This window comes from Odocoileus virginianus, chromosome 18 (assembly GCF_023699985.2).
Source record: "Odocoileus virginianus isolate 20LAN1187 ecotype Illinois chromosome 18, Ovbor_1.2, whole genome shotgun sequence".
Lineage (NCBI taxonomy): Eukaryota > Metazoa > Chordata > Mammalia > Artiodactyla > Cervidae > Odocoileus > Odocoileus virginianus.
Genome location: NC_069691.1, coordinates 8,497,043 through 8,521,432, shown reverse-complemented (window position 1 = coordinate 8,521,432; position 24,390 = coordinate 8,497,043). Strand labels below are relative to the sequence as shown.

General features: G+C 42.7%; 1 protein-coding gene across 2 annotated transcripts in view; it reads right to left on the bottom strand.

The window, feature by feature from the left end:
- LOC110145442 (guanine nucleotide-binding protein G(q) subunit alpha) overlaps window positions 1-23,231 on the bottom strand; it is a 303,045-nt gene extending 279,814 nt beyond the window's left edge. The window contains exon 1 of one of the 2 annotated variants that reach the window (XM_070480317.1): window positions 23,010-23,231. In XM_070480317.1, coding sequence (XP_070336418.1) covers window positions 23,010-23,145 — 136 coding nt within the window. In that variant the 5' untranslated portion in view covers window positions 23,146-23,231. Of the gene's footprint in view, window positions 1-22,401; window positions 22,625-23,009 lie in introns of those variants that run through there. The other variant, XM_070480318.1, reaches the window with a different exon arrangement.
- Between the last annotated feature and the right edge of the window lie 1,159 nt (window positions 23,232-24,390).

Below are 24,390 nucleotides of genomic sequence, written 5' to 3'. Positions count from 1 at the left end.
TCCTCTCTTGTATCTATTAACCCTGGCCCACAAGCAACAGGTCACTGTTACCTTCAGAGATCTAGGCCCAGAAAGGACGCTCTTGTAGATCTTTATCTTAGACCCTGAGATTAGGAAGGTAAAACTAGAGCTTTCTCTGGGCTGGACTGTCAACTGCATTGTAATACCTGATCAAGGTAGAGAGCAGCAACAGTCCACTCATTCACTGTGCAAATACAAAACCATAATGTGTGCTGGATGTTGCCAGGAAAGTAGATGAATTACAGATCCTACCGTCAGGGATCTGAGAGTCTGGCATGGAGGACGAGCAATGCATAAATAATCATAGTTACAAGACAGAGCAGACTCTGAACCATCTAAGCAGACTTCCAGCTGCAGATACCTCAGGTATTTGCACCCTCTTTGCCTGAGGGCTTTCTCTCCAAGTCAGGGAGAGCAACTTGACAGGCCACAGGTAGCAAAGAGTCCCCAACTAATGACCACCAGAGCTCATAGATGAATACCCCAGCTCCCTCACTCTTCAGATGGACAACTTTATAGCATCACTATTCTCCAAAATGGGGCCTGGGGACCCATGCCAGCAGCATCACCACCACCTAGGATCTTGTGAGAAATGCAGATTCTCAGATCTCACTCCAGGTGAGAGTCTGCCTCCACCTTGTAATCAGACCTTCAGGTGAGTCTCAGAACAAAGTGTGAGAAGCCCTGCTTGACGCCGTCAACCAGAACTTCTTCCCAGGCTTGAGCTCCGACTGCCCACCGTGGTGGCTGATTTAATAATGCACCTTTCCTGGCTGCCTTCCTCAGCTACCGCACTTCTTCTGTCCCCCGCCAATGCTTCCTGCACGTGCCCAATAAATGCAGACACATGGCAAAGATAAAATGTCCTGAGAGTTCAAAAGAGACTGACTAGCAGAGATCAGAGCTGTTGAGGAAGAGGCAGCAGCTGAGACAGGCTTTTGCACAGGCAGAGGGGGAGGCTGGGGAAAGGAGGGAGCGGGGAACAGAGGAGGGCCAAAGGAAGGACAATGACAAAGATGCGAAGATGGAGAAAGGAGGGAAAAGTATTAACGCCCAAGAGTTCAGTGAGAGTGTCAGGTGCGTGAAGGCAAGCAGGAGGAAATAAGGAAGGAAGGGTAGGATCAGATGAATCTGACCAGCAGATGAAGATTTGGTCTTTATTTTGCAACTCATAGTATAAGTAATTAATGGTTTGAACAGAAGAGGACCATCATCAATATAGTTGAAATGTCACCCAAGAGCAAGGTGGAAATGGACGGAGTGTGACAGTCTGTATCTATAATATCCCCATTATCTATCATTCTTGTAGGGCCAGCCCGCTGGGGAAGTTGGGATCTGCCTGGTCTAGTTTGGAGAAAGAGGCCTAATACTATCTGAAGGGTACATAAATGAGTATTCGACATGCACATAATTTTGCAGAGACAAAAATGTATTATGAAAGAAGGAAAATAATAATCCTATCACCGTGCATGTGTCTGGGTGATGATTTAGTGCTTTCAGGAGCATACACAAACACCATCCCACGCAGGGCAGCCCCTGGTCCACAGGTCAGACTGCAGGGTGAACCCCTGGCCCAGGCACCCACATTAACCAAGCTGAGACCCTCAGGAGTTGATGACGGAGTCTGTGTCAGGGGTCCCCAAGACCAGCCCCAGGTCTGATGGCTCACTCAGTGGATTCACAGGACTCAGCATGCAGTCACATTCACGGCCGTGATTTATCACAACAAAGCAAGATCAGCAAAGGCAAAAAGGTGCACGGAGCAAAGTCTGAAAGAAACCAAACCCACGCTTCAGAGGGTCCTGTCTCAGTGGAGTCACGCAGGATGGCCCCAGCAGTGACAGGACCGGGAAACGCCGCTCACCAGGGGAGTTCGCCTGTGCCTGGGAGTTCAGGGTATTTGTCAGAGGCTCAGTCACGTAGGCACCATTGGCCTAGCACCTGCCAAAATTCCAAACTCAAAAAAAGGAAAAGCAGGTGTTCCACATAAAGCACACGGTCATTATAAACAGTTCAGGCACGGTGAGCCACTCTAATCAGTTCTGAGAGTGGTGGGAACTCTGGAAATCGAAGTTTGCAGATGCCTAGTCAAGGGCCAATCCTGTCCTTTCAAAGGGCAGCAGCCAGACTTGCTCTGTGAACTTTTTCCTGTACAGGGTCACAACGTACTCTTGGAGCTTGAGTTCTAATCCTGCTATTGAGTCCTGGCTACTTAAGCGGAGGCAAACTTCATACGTGTGTTTTTAGGGGAAACTTGGGGAGGGAGAGTAGTGCAATACAAGGATGTAGGTAGACATGCCAGTTTTACCTGCATAAATTTGTTCTAACCTGTCAGCTAATTTCAGGAAGTAGTAGGATATAAAACAAATTAATTATGTGTGTATAATAAGAAGTGTAATTACACATTTCCATCTGGCTGCAATTTAAAAGAAACATATAGCCCCTGACCTGTAAGATCCCAATTAATTAGGACTGTCTTCTTCCACTGAAATACAGAACCAGTGGCGCCCCTCCAAAAGAGCATCAACACACACAAAAAATCTTAGAGAAAAGAAACTCTACCAGACAGAAGAAGTAAAACTAGTATTGCTTTCCCCACGCTGGCCTCAGCCTATGTCTAATTAGTACTGCCAAAAAAACAATAATCTGAAATCTTAGGACTTAAACATTCTTAAGCATCATTTAAACTTAAGGATAGTGCTTTTTCCCTTTAGTTTTATCACGCTTTCAGAAACAATGCTTATCTTCAATTCTCCTAAAATTTCTCTTTTGTAAATTTACTACAAAGTGATGAAGGAAGTTCAGATGTTTACATATGTGTGCTGACTTAAAACCCTCTAAAGTAACAAATAAAGGCAGGTTTGAGACTTTCCTTCTAACTCACAAGGAGATTTTGCAATGTAACACACAATTTTCTTAACCTTGGAGCTATGGCCTTGGCTGGATGGGGTAAAAGATCACATGAGGTGACTGGATGAGTTTCTTGGCATGCCAGGAGTAAATTTCAGTTTTCTGCTAGTAAGGTTTAGCACAGTATGTGATGTTATTTCTCATGCAAACAAGAGAGGAGTGAAGCATTTTCTGCAACCTGGATCATATGGCTTTGGCAGAGTCTTTCACCAGTGCAGATTCTCCCTGATGACAGAAAGGACTGAGTTCATACTCAGAGGCCAGACAGCATTTGTACCTCAAAAGCACTGACACAGAACCTAAGTCTTTATAGTTTCAAGATAACCTATTCATCACCCAGAGACTAAGAGGAAAGGAATAACTATAAAGGAAAAAACATTCAATGAAATGAAATTAGCACTAATAGTTGTCCCTTATCTTTCCGTTTCAGCTGGAAAAGAACACTTGAAAACAGGGTAAGGAGCTATCTAAAAGATTATTTTTTGGGGGGGGGGGGGAACAAAGGACATTTGCAAAAATGAAAACCTTTAGACCAAAATATTTAATTTTTAATAAAAAACAAAATAATAGTATAAATACAGATTCTGATGCTGATAAATTTATTCATTGCATTCCCTCACTTAGGCAAGCCACCCACTGGAAAATAGGGAAGACAGGGGGAAAAAAAATCAAACAGCCTCTGCACCATCTGATTTACCATGAGTCCTAAGAATTTATATGCAAGAACATACAGAAAGGATTGGAAAAGGCATGGCTTTGTGGAGCCATGCATTATTAATTTCAATTTCAACAGATACAAACTATACTTCGTTTGCTCAAAGCAAATGTCAGCACAACCGTATTTTTTTTTTCTTAAAAGGAACCTTGATCATTGATTATACAACGAGGGCAGCTCCTAAAAGAGCACTGTGGTAAATCAGGGTCATTCCCACACGCAGTCCTTACCTTGTGAGACCCCGCGCATCTTGGAATGCAGCCATAACTGACCTGTACGCACTCAGCATTGTGTTAAAACTCAGGTTTGGCTTTCAAGGCTGACATCTCCCGAAAGGTATACAGTATCTTGTTAACTATGTTAACTATAATTGGATTTAGGACAGTGTGTCCTGTTGCAAATCCAGGTATAGAACACTTTTAAAACATTGGTATGTATGAAGGCCAAATTCTTTTTAGAATAATCCTCATGGGTAAGAGAGAAGGAAACAAAAATGACATCAGGCATTTCAACAAGCTATAACAATCAGGACTAGAACAGAATACATTCTGGTAAATTTACCAAATTAATAAAGAAATAAACTTATTCCTGATGGCACTGCTTACAAAGAATAAGCCCAATTTTTCCAATAAGGCAAGAATCAAAACAATGATATTAAGGTGTATTTGAGCAGCATACACACGCATGGGCAGGGAGAAAGATTGCCGCATGAAAGGTGACATGATCAAACTGTCACACAGTCATCTTTTGTGTTAAAAGTTCTAGAAAAAGGGCTCCCCACTACCCCAAAATCAATATCCACCCACTGTGAAGAAGAGACTTCAACCTATGGTTGACAGCCACATGGGCACAGGCCAGACTCAAGAGACTGGGGTAAGGAAGGACAAAATCTCTTCTCAGTTTTTGCTAAAGAAACAGAATAATTTACTATCAGCTTCTCTCCCACCATGACCACCACCACCCAACTGGAAGGAGTGAGTTTATTTTATATTAAACAATTTTACATTCACATACACATATCGGGGCCAGGGACAGAGGAGCCTGGCAGGCTATAGTCCATGGGGTTGCAAAGAGTCAGACACAACTGACTGACTAACACAACACAACATACACATACCAGGCTTCCCCTGTGGCTCACAGGTGAAGAAACCTCTTATAACGCAGGGGATACAGGTTCATTCCCTGGCTCAGACTGATCCCCTAGAGAAGGGCATGGCAAGCCACTCCAGGATTCTTGCCTGGAGAATCCCATGGACAGAGGAGCCTGGTGGGCTACAGTCCACAGGGTCACAAAAAGTCAGACACGACTGAAGCGACTGAGCAGGCATGCATACACATATTCATACACCCCCCACACATACACACACTCATGCTGAATAAAACCACTTACACTCAACCATCGAATTTCCTACATGAGAAAATTTAACACAAACTGCTAAAAATGTGAACATGATGTCAAATTCTACATAATAAAGTACACAGAATTGTAAGTTGATTTCTGTCTTTAAGAACCACTTGCCTTATGGGAAGAAAAAGAGCAATTAAACCAATTTGGCTGTAAAGAAAATAGGTACCAAATGAAATCTGTTTCTCCAAAAATATTCCTTTTCTTCTACATTAAAATTAGAATCCAGGGAGGTCAAGGAATTAGAAAATGCTCCTTAGCTCCGTAATGATCATGTCCCTTATAAACTGGCTACCTGAACTTGAGGATGAGAGATTAAAACCGGCTGGTCACAATGTGCAGTGTCAGGGGTGCTACCATCTTACACGCCCGCCCCATCCACCCAAAGGCAGGAACTGTGAGCTCCACTGAAGCAGGGCAACCAGACTGCCTTCCATGATAGGAGACCAGGCCATGGTCAGGGAAAAAAAGCAGATGTACTTTTCTTGATTTCTCGATTTCCTTTTATACCAACACAAATTAAATACTGAGGTCAAATTCAGGTAGTATACTTTGGGTTCTATTTAGTTTAGGTATGCAAACAACAAAGTAAAACCAAATCAACTGGAGGTTTGAATGATGGGGGCTTCCCTGGTGGCTCAGAAGGTGAAGAATCCACCTGTAATGCAGGAGATCCTGGCTCAGTCCCCAGGTTGGGAAAATCCCCTGGAAAATCAAGTATTCTTGCCTGGAGAATTCCATGAACAGAGAAGCCTGGTGGGCTACAATCCATGGGGTTGCAGAGAGGTGGACAGGACTGAGCAACTAACACTTTCACTTTCACACTATGAATGATAGACCGTGGGGATCTGATTTGAAATCTAATACCTTCCACATCTTTACTGACTGTATTAACAAAAACACTTGCCTTAATGTAATTCTTAATAAATCTTATTATGATAGGTTCATCTACTTTCCTCTGAGAATGAACTAGGAAGGATTAGAAATACTATATGTTGAAAAAAAGTTGAAATGATCTTGGCCTTGGAAAGATGCTCCCAACAGAAGCAGAGTGAAATTCAATAGAAAGAAGTGCTCTCAGCAACTGGCAGGGGATGGGGTGGGAGCCCTATGCAAATATATAATAAATGCAAAAATGCAGAGAATTGTATGCAGATCACAGGATGACCACAAGTCAAAAACAGAGCTACAAATAAATAGTTCTGTACTGAAGAAAAATTATAAGAATCATCACGGTACTGGTAGAGGAAAGTTACAGATGCCCTCTGTACTCAATATTGCTTTACTTCTTGGGATGATTTGCTTAGACAAAAGACAAAGGTTTCTGAAGTCACATGTGTCTCAGTTTGGGAAAAGATACTACTCTGACTTCATAAAGACATACCTCAAGCGTTAGGTTCCACTTGGGTTTTTTGTTTTTCTTTTTTAAGAAAACAACTAGAATGATAAAGAGCAAGATGCTATTCCTGCCTTATGAGAAATGAGAGAACTCACAATGTCAAACGTAAAGAAGGCAAACCCCAGGTGTGTCATGAGGACAACTCCAAGTATTTGGAAAAGCAGATGTGTTCCAGGGGCTCTGAGAGTCCCCGTGTCCTCAAGGGATTGGTGCAACTAGTTTCAGGAGAGTTTTCAGCCCAGTATACGAATATTTTCTAAGCAACACAGATGACGGAAGAGAATTTATTCCTCTTGGGGGATGATATTCCTACCACTGAACATAGAAGAGAACAAAATAATAAATTGGGAGATCTTACAGAGGTGACTCAAGTACGGGCTGCAAGCTTGGACTTTAAAGCATATAAGAGATGCTATAATTATAACTCTCTATGAAAGACTTCACATGTGTTAATTATAGTCATTGAGACTCATAAAGCAGACTTCCTGGAAAGAAGGCAAAGTGCTCTTAAAAACAACAACAACAACAACAACTTCCTTTCCATCCCTCAAAATGTACAAAAAGAAAAAAAGGAGAGAAGAAAACTCATCTTCGTTAATAATAGCAAAGGACTTATCAACCAGAAGCAATACAAGTAGGCTACAAATCTGCTGGGGTCAGTGCACAGCTCTTCTGCTGGTAAAACAGTGTAGTTTGAGGGAATCAAGTAGCCAGGGTTCCAAAAGACTTCCTGGTATCCCTCAACTTGGAGGAGTAAGTAACATCCTACTGAAACTCCCCCCACCGAGCAGAGAGCTAAAGAGACACTGCGCAGCCAAGCAATCCCAATCTCTCCTCTGACCTGGCAGTGCTGAGGGCTGAAAGCAGGCCTCCTGCGCAAAGTGGTCTAAGAATATGGAGAAATATACCCAACAGATGCACAGAACAAAAATCCCACAAAAGGCATCATCTTTTATCAAATGAGAATAATTTCTCATCAAAACGGTGGCACACCCAAAAGGAAAAGGAAAATGGAACTAATTGTAAAATACACCAAAATTAAGAAGCAAAGCCCACAGATTGAAGCTGCCCCATGCCACAGACCCTAACACCACCTCACCCCAACAACTGAATGCTAAAAATAGAATATATACTATCATCTTCCAGACTGCCAGCTCAAGTGCTAAGAGAAAGACACACATAGGCCCAAGACAAATAGGGAAGGAAGTCAATGAGATTCCACCCACACTATTTTTGGACAAACAGTGGGGCCAGACAAAATTTGGAGCATTCCTAAGAAAAAATGAAGACAAGGCACAGAACGTGCAGAAAGAAAAGAAAGAGAACACTCTAGAAGACTTACTCTAGGAAACAGAAGACAAAAACTAAGAATATAACTGTTCTCTGCTATTAAGAGAATTGAAGGAAATGTGAAGTGTTTGAAATAGGATATTAAAGAAATAAAATAACATAGGAAGAAATTGTCAGAGGCTTTAAAAAAGGAAATAAGGAGGAAAAAAATAATGTTGAAGAACTTAAAAATGAAATCAGAACATCAAATATGTATAGCAGGTGCTGCAGTCATTCAAAACGTACTTACTGACACCTGACATTTATATGCCAACCACTGCCAAATCAGTGCTGCTGACAAGAAACTTAAATCACATAAGAATGGAGAAATGAAGCCTAATATAAGCAGTAAAATTAAATAACACAACATATTTCTTTTATTTTATATATAATATATACATGTATCCATAGAACAAAAATTGACTATATATTGGTCTATAATTAACTTCAAAAAGTAAAAACAATACAGACCACAATCTGTTATCAAAATGATGTCAGACAAGGAATAAATAACAAGGGCTGAAAAAAAATCACAACCACTTGGAAAATTTTAAACTGTCTTAATCCCAGTTCAAAGACAAAAATCATAAATTTAGAATGTCTATAAAAGAATGATATGAACACTAGGTAGTAGCAAGCAGAAAAATTCAAAGCTTTAAACACTTCAAATTTAAATCAATAAAATGTTAAAATAATCTAAGAATTTCAAGAAAATTTAAAAAGTACAACCAAATAAACCTACACTAAGAAAGTAATTAAAATAAGGCAAAATAAATTAATAAGGGTATCAAGACTATACAATGGAAAAAGAATGTCTTTTCAATAAACGATGCTGTTACAACTACATATCCACTTACAAAAGAATGAAATCATAACCCTACCTCACACCATATACAAAAATCAACTCAATGTGGATCAAAGACCTAAATGTAAAATCTAAAACTATACAACTTTTGGGGTTTCCCTGGTAATGCTACTGGTTAAAAAACCTGCCTGCCAATGCAGGAGACATAAGAGACGCATGTTCGATCCCTGGGTCCAGAAGATGCCCTGGAGCAGGGCATGGCCTCGTATTCTTGCCTAGAGAATCCCATATACTGAGAAGCCTGGCAGGTTACAGGCCATAGCGTTGTAAAGAGTCAGACGTGACTGAAGCGACTTAGCATGCACACACGCATACATCTCTCAGAAGAAAACATGGAGGTAAATCTTTGTAACCTTGGATTTAGCAATATGTGACACAACAAGCATCAACAACAAAAGAAAAAATATAAACTGGACTTCATTACAAGTAAAAGTTTTTGTATTACGGTACAGTTTTGCACACAGCCAAACCTTATCAGTTCTGTTTTATTTATTCCTTGGAGATATTTATCCTAGGGCACTCCATTCTTCCATAGATAAAAAGGTCAATTTTCTAGAAATGTCTATCTCAGTTATTAAAGCTGAAGCTAAAAGAAGTTTAAAAAATCGAACTAAACCTAAAGTAAACCTGAAACCTAAACTAAATAGTAGATAGAGGCACCTGTTAGTTATTTTTGTAAACAGGCAGTTTAGAAAAGAAATTGAAGACTTTATAACAGAAATTCAATAAATGCAAGAATTTTTTTTGCCCATCAGATTAATACAAATCTAATGATAATAAAATGTGCCAAAACAGTTACTAACATAAATTAGAGGTGGGAAATAAACCAACACAACCTTTCTAAAAGGCAGACGGTGGTAATGTGTATCAAAATGTTAAATAAGCCTATCATTGAACTAATGATACAACTTTGAGGAACTTATCTGAACATACAAATGTACAAAGATGGATCCCCTACGATATTGAGCAGTGATTATGAAAAAAATTTAATAGCCTCAAACTAAATATATATTAACAAGGGGTCAGGTATGCTGGCATACAGGGGTGGTGTGCTGGCAAATTTTTAACTAGTTTTGCAAGCATGGGTAAGGGAGAGCTCTTATTCGTAATATTAGCCTATTTCTGCGGTGTGAATACCCCAATCATGGGTATTTCATAGGCTACCAAAATGAAGTCAGTGAATGCAGAGTTGAGAAGAAACGTATAAAACTGGCTTTGATGAGAAGGTGCAAGCTAGCCACAGCACACCACTGCATGTCTCCTAATACACTGCACCAGTAACAAAAACACACTGCAACACTAAAAAGCTATAAATATGATACGAAAGATTTATATTAAATGGCAAGATATCCATTACATATTCTAGATGAAAAGAGCCAAGCACATACAGAACAACTTATGTTGTATAATTTGGGATGTTGTAAATTTATGTGTACGCATTTCATTTTCATTTTGAAAGAAAAAGAACCATACAACAGTGATGTGTAAACATTATATTCAATCGAGTTTCATCCATAACAAGAACAGCAAATCTGGTTTTTGTGGAGTATCTAAACCAGATTAAGATTTTTATTTTAAAAGAGAATAGCAAAAAATCACCAGATTTGGCTTCAAAGTAATTAAAAACTTCTGTATTAAAGAATACAAAACAAAGTAAAAGAAAAACAACAGACGGGGATTAAGTTATTTGCAGTAAACATGAAAAGGCTAATTTCATTGTAAGCTCAGAGTTCACAAACAGGCAGAGGAAATGAAGAGATAACTTACAAACTAAGGAATTCAACTAGAAACAAACATACAGGAAATGGTCAATCTTACCAGTGATCAAATAAGCACATGTCTTAAGTGCATGTCTACTAATTTATTATAATCTTATTATAACATTCATGATGTTGCAAATTATACACAATCATTTCAGGATATGTTTAAGGTGTATGTAATCAAGAGTTGTAAAATTTTTCATATCCTCTAACTTACAAGTAACAGTTCTATGTATCTATTCTAACAAAACTGTGCAACTGTGTGTGTTTTTAAAAAATGCGATCTATGCCAAGAACTTCATTACAGTGTTATTAGAAAATTGAAACACTGGGAGAAATCTAAATGCTTAAAAAAAAAAAAAAAAAGAGTAAGCAAGCAAATTAATATATACCCTCTAACAAAATATTATACACCAATTCTAAATGTTAATATGAAGTTTATATAGGCACACAGAAAACACAACACGTTAAATTGTACAGTGTGATTACATCCATACAAGAAACATAAAAATAAGACAGTCTAGAAAGGAATATATAAAAAACAAAAAAATCATGTTTTTTTGCATCAGAATGGTACATTTAGATAAACTTATGAATAAACTTTAAAACATTTTTCATATTTTGTCTAATATACTGCATTATTCATAAAAGTTCAAAAACACTGAAAAACAACAAAAAATATTATGAAGTCATTTCAAAGGCCATGAAAATAACAAAATGTAATTCTTAATCATGTAAGAAAATTCTTATTTGAAAGAAAAGTACTCCTTGTCTCAAACTTTGACTGTCTATTCAATACAATAGTTTGTTTCATTATTAAACCTTAAACAACCATATCATCAGAGGATGTATATCTCAAATGCTTTTCATCATTTCATTCTAAAAGGAGAATAAAAAGCAATATAAATTCAGGCACTAGCCTACTGTTTGAAGATATATAAAGAATATTTTTTAACAGAAAAAATAAATCACTGTGTGATGATATGATTCTGTATTAGTGATGCGTAACACTTTAGTTCTGGGAAAGATACATTGTAATTTGAGTAGCAATTCAGATAGACCCTAGGGATTTAGAAAAACCCTGGACAAGAATCCCTGTTCCCATAATAAGCATGGTCTGGAGTGCAAAGCCCTACAGAAAATGTGTTTCTCAAACGACGTATCTGGTGACTTCTGTGAAAATGTATTTGGAGTCAAGATTTCCCTGAAGAACTATTAATGAAGTCTAATGATTTCCTCCATTAAAATGCAATCCTTTGTCAAGAATTATATGGATGGGGAAATACAAATTATTTCTCTGAAACTGATCAAGCAAGATACAGGTATCTCCTCTGACCAGAAGATGGGAAACCAAGGAGACCCCTCATTACAAGAGTTGACATGTGCCCCAAATGTTCTAGTCATTTCTAATGTGCTTCAGACAACATCTTAGATGGTGACTCAACATGTCACAGGATGTGCAGAGGTTATCCCATTCATTACTCCTCGAACACATCAACGCCCTGCCACCTCTAGAATCCATGTCTGGCCCAAGGTTGGCTCAAGAGAAGCCAACACTATGGTAATTCATTAGCTCTTAATCCACAGGGAATGATTAGAATTAGATCAGCCTCTAATAAAAATAGAGGCTGATTTCAAGTATCTTTTTGTTTCAGCATTCATTAGCTCTGCTCTCAAATTATTCAAAATTATTCAAATTATTCAAAATATATTTGCCTACATTTTGAATCAAGAAACCCACTTAATTATATTATGGACAAATGAAGCCCATTTTGCATGATGGTTGTAAACAGACTTTAGGCACCCTGAATCATCTACTCCCTGGACTTGGATATGACAGCCCAGAATGTGAACAGCTCCTAAGAGAACACAACCAACACACAGGTGCCCTTCTCAGCTAAAAATTACAAATACTTCTATATTACATCACTCCACCCGAGCAAGAATCCACTGGCAAGAATATCTCATGGTACAATTTATCTTACTGCCTCGGGCAAGAAAAGGCACTCTACTGTAGGAGAAGCAAGCCACTGAGCGAGCAGATTTCCTGAGCAAGAGACATCCTAATAACCCGTTACCAGATTAGCGGAGTTCTTGATACAGTAATAGATGCATTTCTATCACCTTAACCAGCTAACACAACAACAAAAATACTCGGAGGAGCCTGGTTCTAACCCTTCCTTTTAACGTGTGAATGGTTTTCCTAGAACACAGTCTGACCTCAGCTATCCAACCGCCTCTGGAAGCAGAAGGACCTAGAGAGTGCATGCAACAAAAACATCTCCCATGCAACCCAGACTTCCACACATGCTCATCTCCCAACCCATGATCTGGGATAGGAAGGGGATGGTGGATGTGATGACAGTGCAGAAGCTCGGTAGGGAACTGAGTGAGTGGAGCCCAGAAGTGGAAGCTGCGCTGGCCAGGCTTGGCCTGACTGGTGAGGCCAAGTCAAGGCACAGCGCAGAGCCCCCCTTCCCTGCTCTCCTCCCTCTCCTCCCGAGCTTAAGGAACACCTGCTACCCCGCCCCTACAAGCAGCAATATCCTCTGCCCTGCCAAGCCTCTCAGTATCCCCCATCACGCTCCCTCACCTGCAGCTGTTCTCCTGTTTCCCCGCACCTGTCCCATTCCAAATCTGAAATCAAGGTAAGTGAGCCTGGAGCTGATAAGATAATGAGACAGCCGTGGGCCAGGAGGAAAGTAGGGTCAAGGAATGCAAAGAGGCCGCCTGGCACCTCCAGTGGGTCTGGGCTCTTGTAACAATGCTTCTGCAAAGCTAGAGTTTGAGTCCAGCTGTTCCTTCTTCGGTCACACAGCCCTTTCTTCAGACTGCAGACACAGCAAGTTTCTCTGATCATGGTCATGACAATTATGTGCAGTGCAGAGGCCACAGAAATGTGTGTGTGCAAGCATACACACATACAAATACATTTCAAAAACATAGGAAATGCCTTACTTCATGGTATGAATGTATCAACCCTTATCTATTCTTCTGGTTTCAATGAAAGCCCCAAGGAAAAAAATGGGCACCATAATGGAAGAAGAAAAGGACACAGGTGGTCCACCCAAGGGTTAACTCTAAATCTTTCCTAGAAAGCCCTGGAAAAAGGACCCACTGGCTCCAGATACAGAGCATCCCCCAACATGCTCCACTAAGGTGTGTGAGGCGCTCCCAGTGCCCGGGGTCAAAGAGCCAACCTGCTGTCACTGCAAAAGGGCAGAAACGCACTTGGGCAGCAGAGATTCCTTGCAAGCAAGTGAAAAGCATGACTTAAAGGTCAGTGAAGAAGGAGGAGGAGGAGTGAGTCCTGAGAGTATCTAAGAACACACACAGGCCTGAGCAGGGCCGCTCCGGAGCACCGAGCCTCCGTGTCTCCCAGGAGGTCGCCTTTCCTACAGGAAGCAAGAGACCCATGCTGATACGACAGGAGGCTTCTGATACCACCCCCCCAGGAGGCAGGGAAACTATCAGCAGTCTGCCAGGCAGCACCAGGGCAGCTCCCGGCAGCCTCGCTAACGCCGCCTCACAGCTCTGGCCCAGAACTCTCCAAGCCGTCTGTGCCTGCCTGTGGGGAAGAGACAGGAGGGGGACAGAGGCCAGGAGGAGCCCACCTGACCTGCTGATCACTCCTGGGAGGCGGGTCTCAGGAGCCGTGTCCAGGGGTGAGAGAGGGGCTGCCAAGTGGCCGAGATGCCAAAGCAGCAGAGGGGAAGCAAAGAAAGCTTCGAAGTTCAAACAGCCCTTAGATATGGTCCAATCTCTGCGTTCTGTGGGTTTCTATAGAAACGGTATAGAAACAAAGGAACAAAACACCCTTGGGTTAGTTCAGAGAGGTAGGGTAGGAGTTCCCGAAGGCCTTACGGGCTTTAAAAAGACAATCATGACTGCAGCAACGTGCAGAGCCAGTTTGCTCAAATAAACTCTTACAAAGCCAGGGTGCCATTGTTTTTGCATTATTTACCGGTATTCAGCAAGAGTCAGAGAGAAACGAGAGTTAAAATCTTAACAAGTATCCCAGCATTCTTTTAAGGGCAAACCAGGAACAAGAATTAAAGTCATCCTATATTATTAGAACAAGTCAAAGGAAATGGGTCAGCTCTTTAGGACAAGAGGAAAATTGCGTTTGCCATCTGCAGAAAGAACCTGTAATATAACGAAGGAGCTCTGTAAAGTGTAGATCTTAAAATATCAGTTCACATGGCAAGAAAATTTCATTGCATCTCTACCTTAAAAAATAAATAAAACAAAAAGCTACTCAGACTGACTGGGTATAATGAAAGCAAAGGCTGCTGCTCAAGCCACTGTCCCGATGGGGAAAGAAACACAGAAAGAGATGTTTTAAAGCTCTCAAGTAAGTGAGGTGAAGACATTCAAATCAACAAATGCGGAAGATGCACTATTACCCAACACAGGACCCCAGCTCCTTCTCCCCTTCTAGCACACACACTGCATCCTATTTTGAAACCAGGTAGCCTGTGATAGATATCCAGCTCGGGGCTAGCTTTCTGCTGGTAACCCGCACCAATATCAAGTGCACGCCCTCTGGAAAAGGAAGGAGAATTTTACATTTTGTTTGATAACGTCTTTTGTTTTGCAGACCACAGCGTTGCTGCAGAAAGTTAATCATCTCCTAAAAGCACATTCGCAAGTGTCTTTTAATGCATTAGAGCACCCAACTTCCCCTCTCACCAGCTCACAGCCACATGATGTTTGAAAGAAGCACCAACTTGGAAGTTCCCTAAATCTTAAAGAAATGCACCCACCAGAGAATCTAAGGAGTCCCTCCTTGCGTTTGGTTAAGGACGCTGTGATAAGAGTAAATGGGTGGGTGGGATACCATGGAAGGCTCTTTCGTGGGGCCTGCAGCAAAAAGCTGGAAGACTGAGTAATGGGTGGATGAGACTGCTGCATTTCTCTCTAGAAACAACTGCTCAGCTGCAGTCACCAGGAAATACATGGAAAAAGCCACCAATCACCCCGCCACCTCTTCATCAAACAGAAATGTAAAAGACGTAAAGTAAAAATGAAAACCATGAAAAAAAGTCTTTAAAACCATAAAAGAAGCAAAATAAAAACTCTCCTTCAATTATTTACAAAGTGATGATGATTGAAAAAAAAAGGGGGGGCGTTGTCAAATTTTGGAAAAAGGCAATTAATTCACGATTTCAGTTCTCCAAAGGGAGGAAAAAAACATGAGGCTGTCTCTCAGAAATATACATGAACATGTTTCTAAACATCACTATCTACTTCCTGCAACACAGACAAAAAGTCTCACTCTAATTCTTTTTCTTTAATTTGTGGATCAATTATTGTTCCCTTCTGTGAAGTGTGAGAAATATAATAGCATTAAAAACATTCTGGTTCCGACCACACCACAATCCATCACACACTTCTTTGAAAAAACTATTTTGTTTTCAAAGCAGTCAAACTGCTCACAATCCAAAATTAATTCTCTAATAAAGGTGTGTAGGATTTTCAAATTTCAAAGGACCCATGTAACAGTTTTCCATTCAAATTGCTGGATAGACTACGATCGACTTTTCAACCTGCAACAATTATGAAAATGTTCAACTGAATCATTTTCCTGAGACAATGAATGAGAAGCAGGCTTAGAGACAAAACTGACTTTGACTTTAAAACACAGTTTCTTTTACCACGCCCCAAGTGGCCCACAAAAGGACAAAGAGGTGTGGTAAATGGAGAACAAATCAATGATACCCATTAGAAGAAAGCAAGACGTTTAAATTCACTGCCTCCAATTGCTCTGCTTGCTTCTGGGAACGCAGCTGCCCACCCTGCCCCCATCGTCCTACATCCACAAGTTCCCAGATCCTGAGTCCCCGGTTATCCCAGAATGACTGTAAACCTAGCAAGAGAAGGTGATTCACAGAGTTCCCAAGAAACATGGGCCACTATCTTTGTCCTCCTGTAGCTTCCTTGGTGGCTAAGACGGTAAAGGACCTGCCTGCAACCCAGGAGACCAGGTTAGATCCCTGGGTCGGGAAGATCCCGAGGAAGGAAATGACTGCCCACTCCAGGATTCTTGCCTGGGGGGCTACAGTCCACGGGGTCACAAAGAGTCGGCCACGACTGAGCATCTTAGAAACACATACAGCTCCCACTTGAGCTAGAAACACAGGGCAAGTGGTCACTAACAGCTTCTCACAGTTAAAGGCAAAAAAAAAAAAAAAAAAAAGAAGATACGCCGGCTCCAAGGAAATAATATATATCACTCAGACGTTCAAAGTCTCAAGACCATCTGCTTCCCCAGTTGTGTAATCCCCGGGAAGTTTCTAGAATGGCCTTCAGATTATTTTGTCTTTTTCTTTGTATTAACAGCCAATCAAAAAGCCAGCACCGGGAAGGATAACACCCAGAAGGACATGTCAGGCTGCGGGCGTCAACTGTAGAACAACAAGGACTGTGAAAACTGCTTGCAGTCTTTCCTGCCGGCAAATAAGAAACAAGGGTGTGTCTCACACAGCACATTATTTTATACACAGTAGGTGCTTAATATCTGTTCACTTGACCAGCATTCCGTATGCAACTGTTCTTTTTTATGGTACATCTAGTTAAAAAAAAAAAAAGAAATTTTAGAGGAAATGTTTGTTTTCCCAAAACTGGCAAGTGTTTGTTACATAAATGAATTTGAAAATCTTGATAACTCTATTTTTAAATAATACTAATTTTGTTCTTCAAATTGAAATCTTAGGCTCTTAACAAAATACTCTGCACTGATTTCAGCAATTATGCCTAGGTATAAAGGTCAACCCCAGAGCTATTTAGCAAATTCAGTCTTTGGTTCTCAACACTGTGATATGGATATTTATTTTGTTTATAAAGCCCAGATTCATGACCACCTAAGATTTATGAACTCATTTATGACAGAATATTTAGGTCCTTTTTTTTTCCTTTTTATTACATGGCAGATAAGAAATCAGACAGGTTTTTATGTATCGGTAAGGTAACAAATCATAGGTGATTGTCAAACAACTGCCTATAATTTTATTAGTAACAGCTGTTCACACAAAACAGTGTTTGGGTCTGAGAATAGCTCTTTCTTTAATGTTACTCCATTCGGCAGAACGAGAAAACATTCACTGTTTACTGTAGTCAGTTACTGCCACAGATTTAATTACCAACAATCACACATTTTTCCTTCTATTACTATTTCACACTTCCCTAGGATTAATTCTGCAGAGATCATAACATTGCTTTAAAGCTATTACAAAAGTTTCCCTTTGAAAAGTCACTGCCCTCCCCCTTCAACCAGAAAACTAGACTTAAAATTTCTTGTTACAAATACTTGCATTTCCCTCAACCCAAAAGAGAGTCTGGAGAAAACAGATTCTCTCCACCTTCCCAGGGAGAAAGCAATCCTAACCTTCTTAAAATGGCTTCTCTCTCTTTCAAGATGTACCCTTTGAGCTCTCGTATTTTTCCTCTGCAACACTCAATCCACACGTCCATTAATACCAAAAGAACTAATAACCTCCCCTTAAAAGAAAAACTAATATGAATGCTGGAATCGAAATCATCCTTGGCAAATCTTGTTCGTTTCAAGTATAAGTTTGCCTGGAGCATGAAGAAAAATGTGTTCCTTTTAACTGCTAAGTTTAGCATAGCACGCAGTCTCACAACTGCAAAATCTGTTTAAGGTCCTTAAAAATTCATCTGTAATAAAAATCATAACTATATTTAATAGGCATCTCTGAAAATTGAACATAAGCCATCTCGTATAAAGTGCAGCTGGGTTGTTTGACTTCTTTAATGAAAAAGAGGCTATAAAATTTATTTGTAACAAAATGGCTACTAAATTATTCTTCTGATTCTCCTTCCTAAGTTTACCTAAAAATATTTGAATAGATATATACTAGATAACTTCATTGCTCAGTAGGGTTGTAATTTGCCCCCAAAATTCCCATATGAAGAAATAATACATTAATACATAAGTATGAGACTGGCAGTTATATGGTAGATCCAGACAATGAATCTACATGGCTCAATGCAAAAATCTTACTCTGAAGGCTTTGTTATTTGGTCAGAGCTCCAGTTTTGATTTTTATGAGGGAGCTGCCATTTCACTCTTCAGATACAAACTATAAATACTTTGTTTCCAGAAAAAACAAAATATGGAAAGAAAAAAAGAGGAAATGCATTCAAACAAATCCTGATGTTTAGAAACATATTCAACACTTGGAAGCTAAAAGAGTAGTAAAAATAAAATGGGTTGATCTTAAAGCAGCCTCATAATCACCATATTATGGTATTTCCAGGGAGATTCTGTTATTAGGGCTGCTAAGAAGGAAGCTTTCATTCTGCAATTCTGAGTAGCCATCCTAGACAGCCAGTAACCTCTAGGTTAACTCGGGCAATAAACACCCCCATCCGTGCGCCAGTGAGCTCTGCAGAGGGGTGGTGGGGCGGGTGTTTTTAACCCAGACCTGGATGAATGAACTCTCCACATACTCTATATTTGTCAGAACACTCCCCACCTTCCAGGTACCTTCCTGCTCTGGAACTGTTCAGTTTTCAGTACAAATGTATATTGCTCAAATTAAAATCATTCTTTCTATAACTCCTAAAAGTTAACCGCTGTGGTTCTTCTCACGTAATTATATATAGGTAAGTTGTAAAAATCTCTTCAGTCACCACCTGTGCACTAAAGAATTTAAAAATTCACTCTGGTGTGTCACGGAGAAAAGTAGATGGCATAAAGATGAGAGGGTTAAGCTAGCTTCTATACAAAAAAAAGTAATCAAGACATGGTATGATTTTCCTTTCCTTTAAACTTTCATATTTTAAACACGATTGTTATCATTCCAAATGCAACCAGCACAGAACTGTAATACACTGGTGCACTATGCAATAAAACATCTTACATTAACACTTCCGATCCCGAAACTAATTTGTAGTCAATTCGCTCAGAGAGTTATAGTTATTTTCAAAGGTCAAGATTTCCTCTGCCACAGAATAAAAACTCTACATTTCTCCATGTCTCTGTAATGTCTTCATTGTTTTATGGTCCCAATTTCTATTAGGAAGGTTATACAGAAGCTTACTTATTCAATAAACACTTACTGAGAGCACTCTATGAGTTAGATTATGCTAGAAGCTGGGATTTTACAGCATGCAACAGAGAATCTGTCCCTACCCTCCCAAGCTTCCAGTCTAGAATAGGAAGAAAATTTCCAACCACATTTGTAATTCAGTTAGAAGAGCAAGAACATATATTCTTTCACCTAAAAGTGGCCTAAACTTTGACTCTTCGGTAAGTGGAATCCAATCAATAAAAAAAAAAAAAAAACAGCAAAATCTATTTTGCTAAATCTTTCTATTGATGATTAAGATCTGAAGAGTAAATAGTTTAAAACATGTAAAAGAACATGTTAAAGAGGAGGAAAAAAATGTATCTTTATTTTTTTTTTTTAAAATGTATCTTTAAAAAGCTGAAATTTTCAGAAGAATATCATTGACTAGAAGCATGTATTCAATGGTACTTGCTTTATAAAGACTTAAAGACAGATTATATTAAAGTGTGACCTATGTACCACCAATAGAAATATTTAGTTAATATTCATAAATATTAATTAAAGGAAGCAATGTATATTACATCTAGGAAGTATATAAAAACTTCAGATTAAAATATTCTCTTGTATATCTATGTAGACTACAAACAGTTTTCTTTGAGGTGTCTAAGAAAATAAATACCAACATAAATGAATTCAGAAAATGAATAAAGAAAACAATTCAAAATTTAATATATTTTATGACAGTAGGTTTCTGAGTTCACTTTTTTAAAAATAAGCATCAAAATAAGTAAGTATCATAGACTTTGAAACATATTGGCATAATTGCTGGTTATGTATCAAGGCAGCCCAAATTTCACTGCCATGCTTTCATCTAGGCAGGTAACCACTATTTTCTCTAATTTCTTCACAATGTAAAATCAGCTAATGATGTGAATTAACAAGGGGCTCCTGCCAAATACACCCATTTTCCTTAAAATGGCGTCATGCTTTGAACTAAAATTTACTTTGAAAATAATTTTACACTAAATTTCATTTAAATACAGTGGTGATCCCTTAATTTAAATAAAGTAGTTAAAAATATTGGTGCATCTTTTGAAGGGCCTCATTTACATGAATGAAGATTCAGTGCACTCGTCAAAGCAGCTCATCAGGCATTCCTCAAAAGGAACTCCTCCTGATACCCTCCCGGATTCAAACCAACCATCACTGCATCACTCCTCTCCATTCAAAAACCACGAGCACACACACAAATCTACAGTGAGTAGACAGCACTGACTACATAGTATAGGTACTGCAGTAGTTATGCTACAAAAGCAACATCCCCAGAACATGAAGCTGGAGTAAATCTTATGTGATGTCTAGGGATTGGGTTTCTAACAAAAAGCTGTATGGTTTTAAAGTGCTAATAAATGTAGGTGCTAAACTGATGCCCTATTTTTCTACCACTTCTAATAGGCCATATTAGTGGGCAGGGGTGAGGCTCTACTAAACCTTAGTCAAAAATCTAATAAGAAGGGGAGAAAAAAAGTTCTCCACACTACCACTTCAGTGGTAAAATTGTTTTACTTTAGTTTTTGTCCTTATAAAATTATCTCCAAGTTCATTTTTAAAAGCACAATATGTTACTTAAGTCCACAGTATGTAACTAAGCACCCATCTATGGGTATTTCCCCCAAAGTCCTCCTTCTAGACATTCAAACCCAGGCCCTCAGACAGACAAATTCCCTGAGCTCTAATTCAGCTGCTAGGAACCCAGGGCTGCCACATTTCAGGCAATGGGGTTGGCCTGAGAGACCTCAAACGCCCTACTCACAGCCAAACAAACAAATAAAGACTCTACACAGGGCAAAAGAAAAACCATCCTCAAGTCTCTCTAAAACACATGCTTTTTCCCTTAATCATGCACTTAAACTCCATTCGTGTCTCCGACCCACTCTAGTTTCTTCTCAATCTTGAGAATTCAGAAAATATTCACCTTTTCAGCCATGAGAAGTAGCTCAAAATGAGAATAAACATAAAAAAATAAAAAGATCTTCCTTTTGCAATAGCAGTTTCCCCCTTCCCTGGCTTCATTCCCTAAAGCCCGCCCCTTTCATCCAGGGTTTGCCTTCTGTTCTTTATAAACATGTGCACATTTATCTAATCTGGTTTCAGACTGAAGACATGAAGCATGGCATGTGAATTAACCATTTGTAACAATTCCTGATCATTATGTTTTGTTCCTTCTTGCAAAGGATCCAGTACATAAGCAGTTCCCTCCCAAAGGCAATTGGTCCCTTGAACCTGGAGACGGAATGCTCAAGATAAGAAGGAAAATGCATGCTTCTCAAATCAGAATTGACATTATTCTCTTCTTCCAGAAATGTCTGAGAAACCTATTTATTATACACGCAAATATCCAGAACACGAGTGCAGACATTTTTCAGGCCTGTTACTGCAAAGCTGTTCTTCCTAACACAATAGCTCAGAGTTACGTCGTGCTGGCCTGAATGTTGATTCTGAACATTCTCCCAGAGATAATAATCAATAAAATTCCTAGTGGAGAAATGGCATTTTCTTGCTAACTTAATGTGAAGGCAGAATAGTGGGTTATTTTTTAGAGATTAAAGGGACATTTTTTTGCTGTTCACTTCCCGTTTTCCTTCTAGCCCAGATTCCAAAGATACTAAAATGCTGTCCCTTTTAAACAAAAGGTTTCTATTTGTTTCCGAGAGTAATTGAGAGGCTGTACTGGCAACTATTGTGAATTCAGGCCTACATCTGGGTTGCCACATTAAACAAAAGATACCCATCGCTGTCAACAACCACACAGCACAACCCTCCCGTATCCCTCATCTTTTATCTGGAAGGGATGGTGGAGACAAGAAACCCGCCTGTCACCATTAAGAAACTCTTCTGGGTCCCTCCGTCGGTGTTCTGGTGGCTAGAGAACCGCGCTCGTGTGACACATAAATATGCTCACCTCCCCGCTCCCGGAATATGTTGGCCCCCTTTCTTCAGAGAGCCAACCACTCGGCTCCCTCATCATCACTGCTTGGAGAATCCAGTCGCGAGTCTGCCCACCGTTCCACCATTCGCTCCCGACCCCTAAAAGCACGGATAAAGGAGGCACACAGGCCACCCCGCCGCACGCCCTGGCTCCGCTTGACACCTAAGGCCACACGCACACACAGTTCTCCGCTCCGCCGCCCCACGGGGCGCCGCGGCCTCGACACTGTAAGTTCAGTCCTCCTGCCCACCTTCCCACCCGCGTCTCCCCGAAGCGATGTGCCATTCAGCAGATGCACAGCGGACAAACCCGCACCCCGAGTGCACAGCCCTCAGGGCGACCGCGAGGGACGAGCGGAGGCCCCGGGCTGGCAGCCGCGACCCCTCTGCGCGCGCCTGTGTCTGCACGCGCGCGCGCGCCCTTCAGGGTGCGGGTAGTGGCCGGGGCCGCGCCCGGGGAGGGCAGGGGCGAGCCGCCCGCGCCCGGGGGCCGGGGCCGCAGTCCCGGGGCTGGGGATGGTGGGCGGGGGGCGCAGAGGCCCGGCGGGAGGGCCCGCTGCGTCCGGCCGCGGCGGCACTCACCGAGCAGCAGCAGCTTGAGCTCCCGGCGGGCGTCCCTCTTGTCCCTGCGGAGCTGCCGCTCAATCTCGTCGTTGATCCGCCGGGCTTCCTTGGCCTCCTCGCTCAGGCAGCACGCCATGATGGACTCCAGAGTCATTCTTCCAAAGTGCCTCCGCTGCAGCCCCGCCGGCACCCCCTGCTCACACGCGCGCACACACACCCTCCCGCCCTCGCCCCCCCGAGGCAGCGGTGGCCGCCGAGCCCCCGCCGCCCGGGCGCGCGTCCGGGACGACGAGCTCGGGGAACCGCCGCGGGGGCCGCGGCCAGGGCCGGGGCCACCAGGTGGGCCGGGGGTGCGGCGGGTGGTGGCGGCTCGGGCTGCCGGGACGAGCGAGGCCGGCGCGGGAGGCGGCCGCGGGCGCTGGCTCGGGGGGCGCGCTAGGGAAGGCCGCCGCGCCCGGCCTCGCTCAGACGCCCGCGCCTCCTTCCCGGGGAACAGGCGGCCCGCCTCGCCCCCCGCGCCGCCGCCGCCGCCGCCGCCGCCGAGGCTCCCCTAAGCCGTGCGCCCGGCGGCGAGAGCACATCCACCGGGGCGTCCCCGCAGCGAGCGGTCGCCGACGGCTCCCCGCGCCTGGCGCGCCGGCTCCTGGCTGCCGCCTGACACGGCTCCCGGGCGCCCTCGGCCCTGCCCGCGCCCACCGCCCGGCTCGCGCGCAAACCCGGCTCGCCGGCCCGCCCGCCCGGCCGCCGCGCGCTCCTCCGCCTCCGCCAGACGCCCACCCCCGGCCCCGATTGCCAGGCGCAGAGCGGCTGCTCAGAGCTCGCCCTCCCCCTCGCCACACACACACATTTTCTTCTTTCTCTGAACTGGAGCACAGATCCGGGAGGGAGGCGGCGGCGGCGGAGGGAGGAGGTGGAGGGAGGGGACGGGCGCGGGAGGAGGGGAGCGGGAGGCGGTGCCGCCCGGCCCCTCCTGGAAGGCTTTCCTGGGCTCGCAGCCGCCGCGGCGCGCCTCCCAGTGCGGCTTTCGCTTGGCTCACGCCGCTCCGTCGCTGGGCCGGCCCCCTCGGGCGCTGCGGACGCCTCCCGCTCCCGCGCCCTCGGTCGGGCCCGCGGGCTCAGCGGTCACGGCCGCCCCCGGCGGGAGGCGGGGCCGGGTCGCCGGGGCCGCCGCCAACCTGCCGCCACCGGCCCGCCGCCCGGGCGTGGTAAACCGGGAATATGGCGGCCTCCGCCAGCCGGCTGCCCACTGCCTCCGGAACGCGGCCGCGGCGTCTCCGGGAAGGCGGGGATCGGCCCCGTAAGCCCCCAGGACCGGCCGCCCCGCGAACACCCGCCCGGTTCCCCCGAAGGCAGCCTCGGCGCTGGCGCCTCCCGCCTGCCGCTCCGGGGCAGCGCGGAG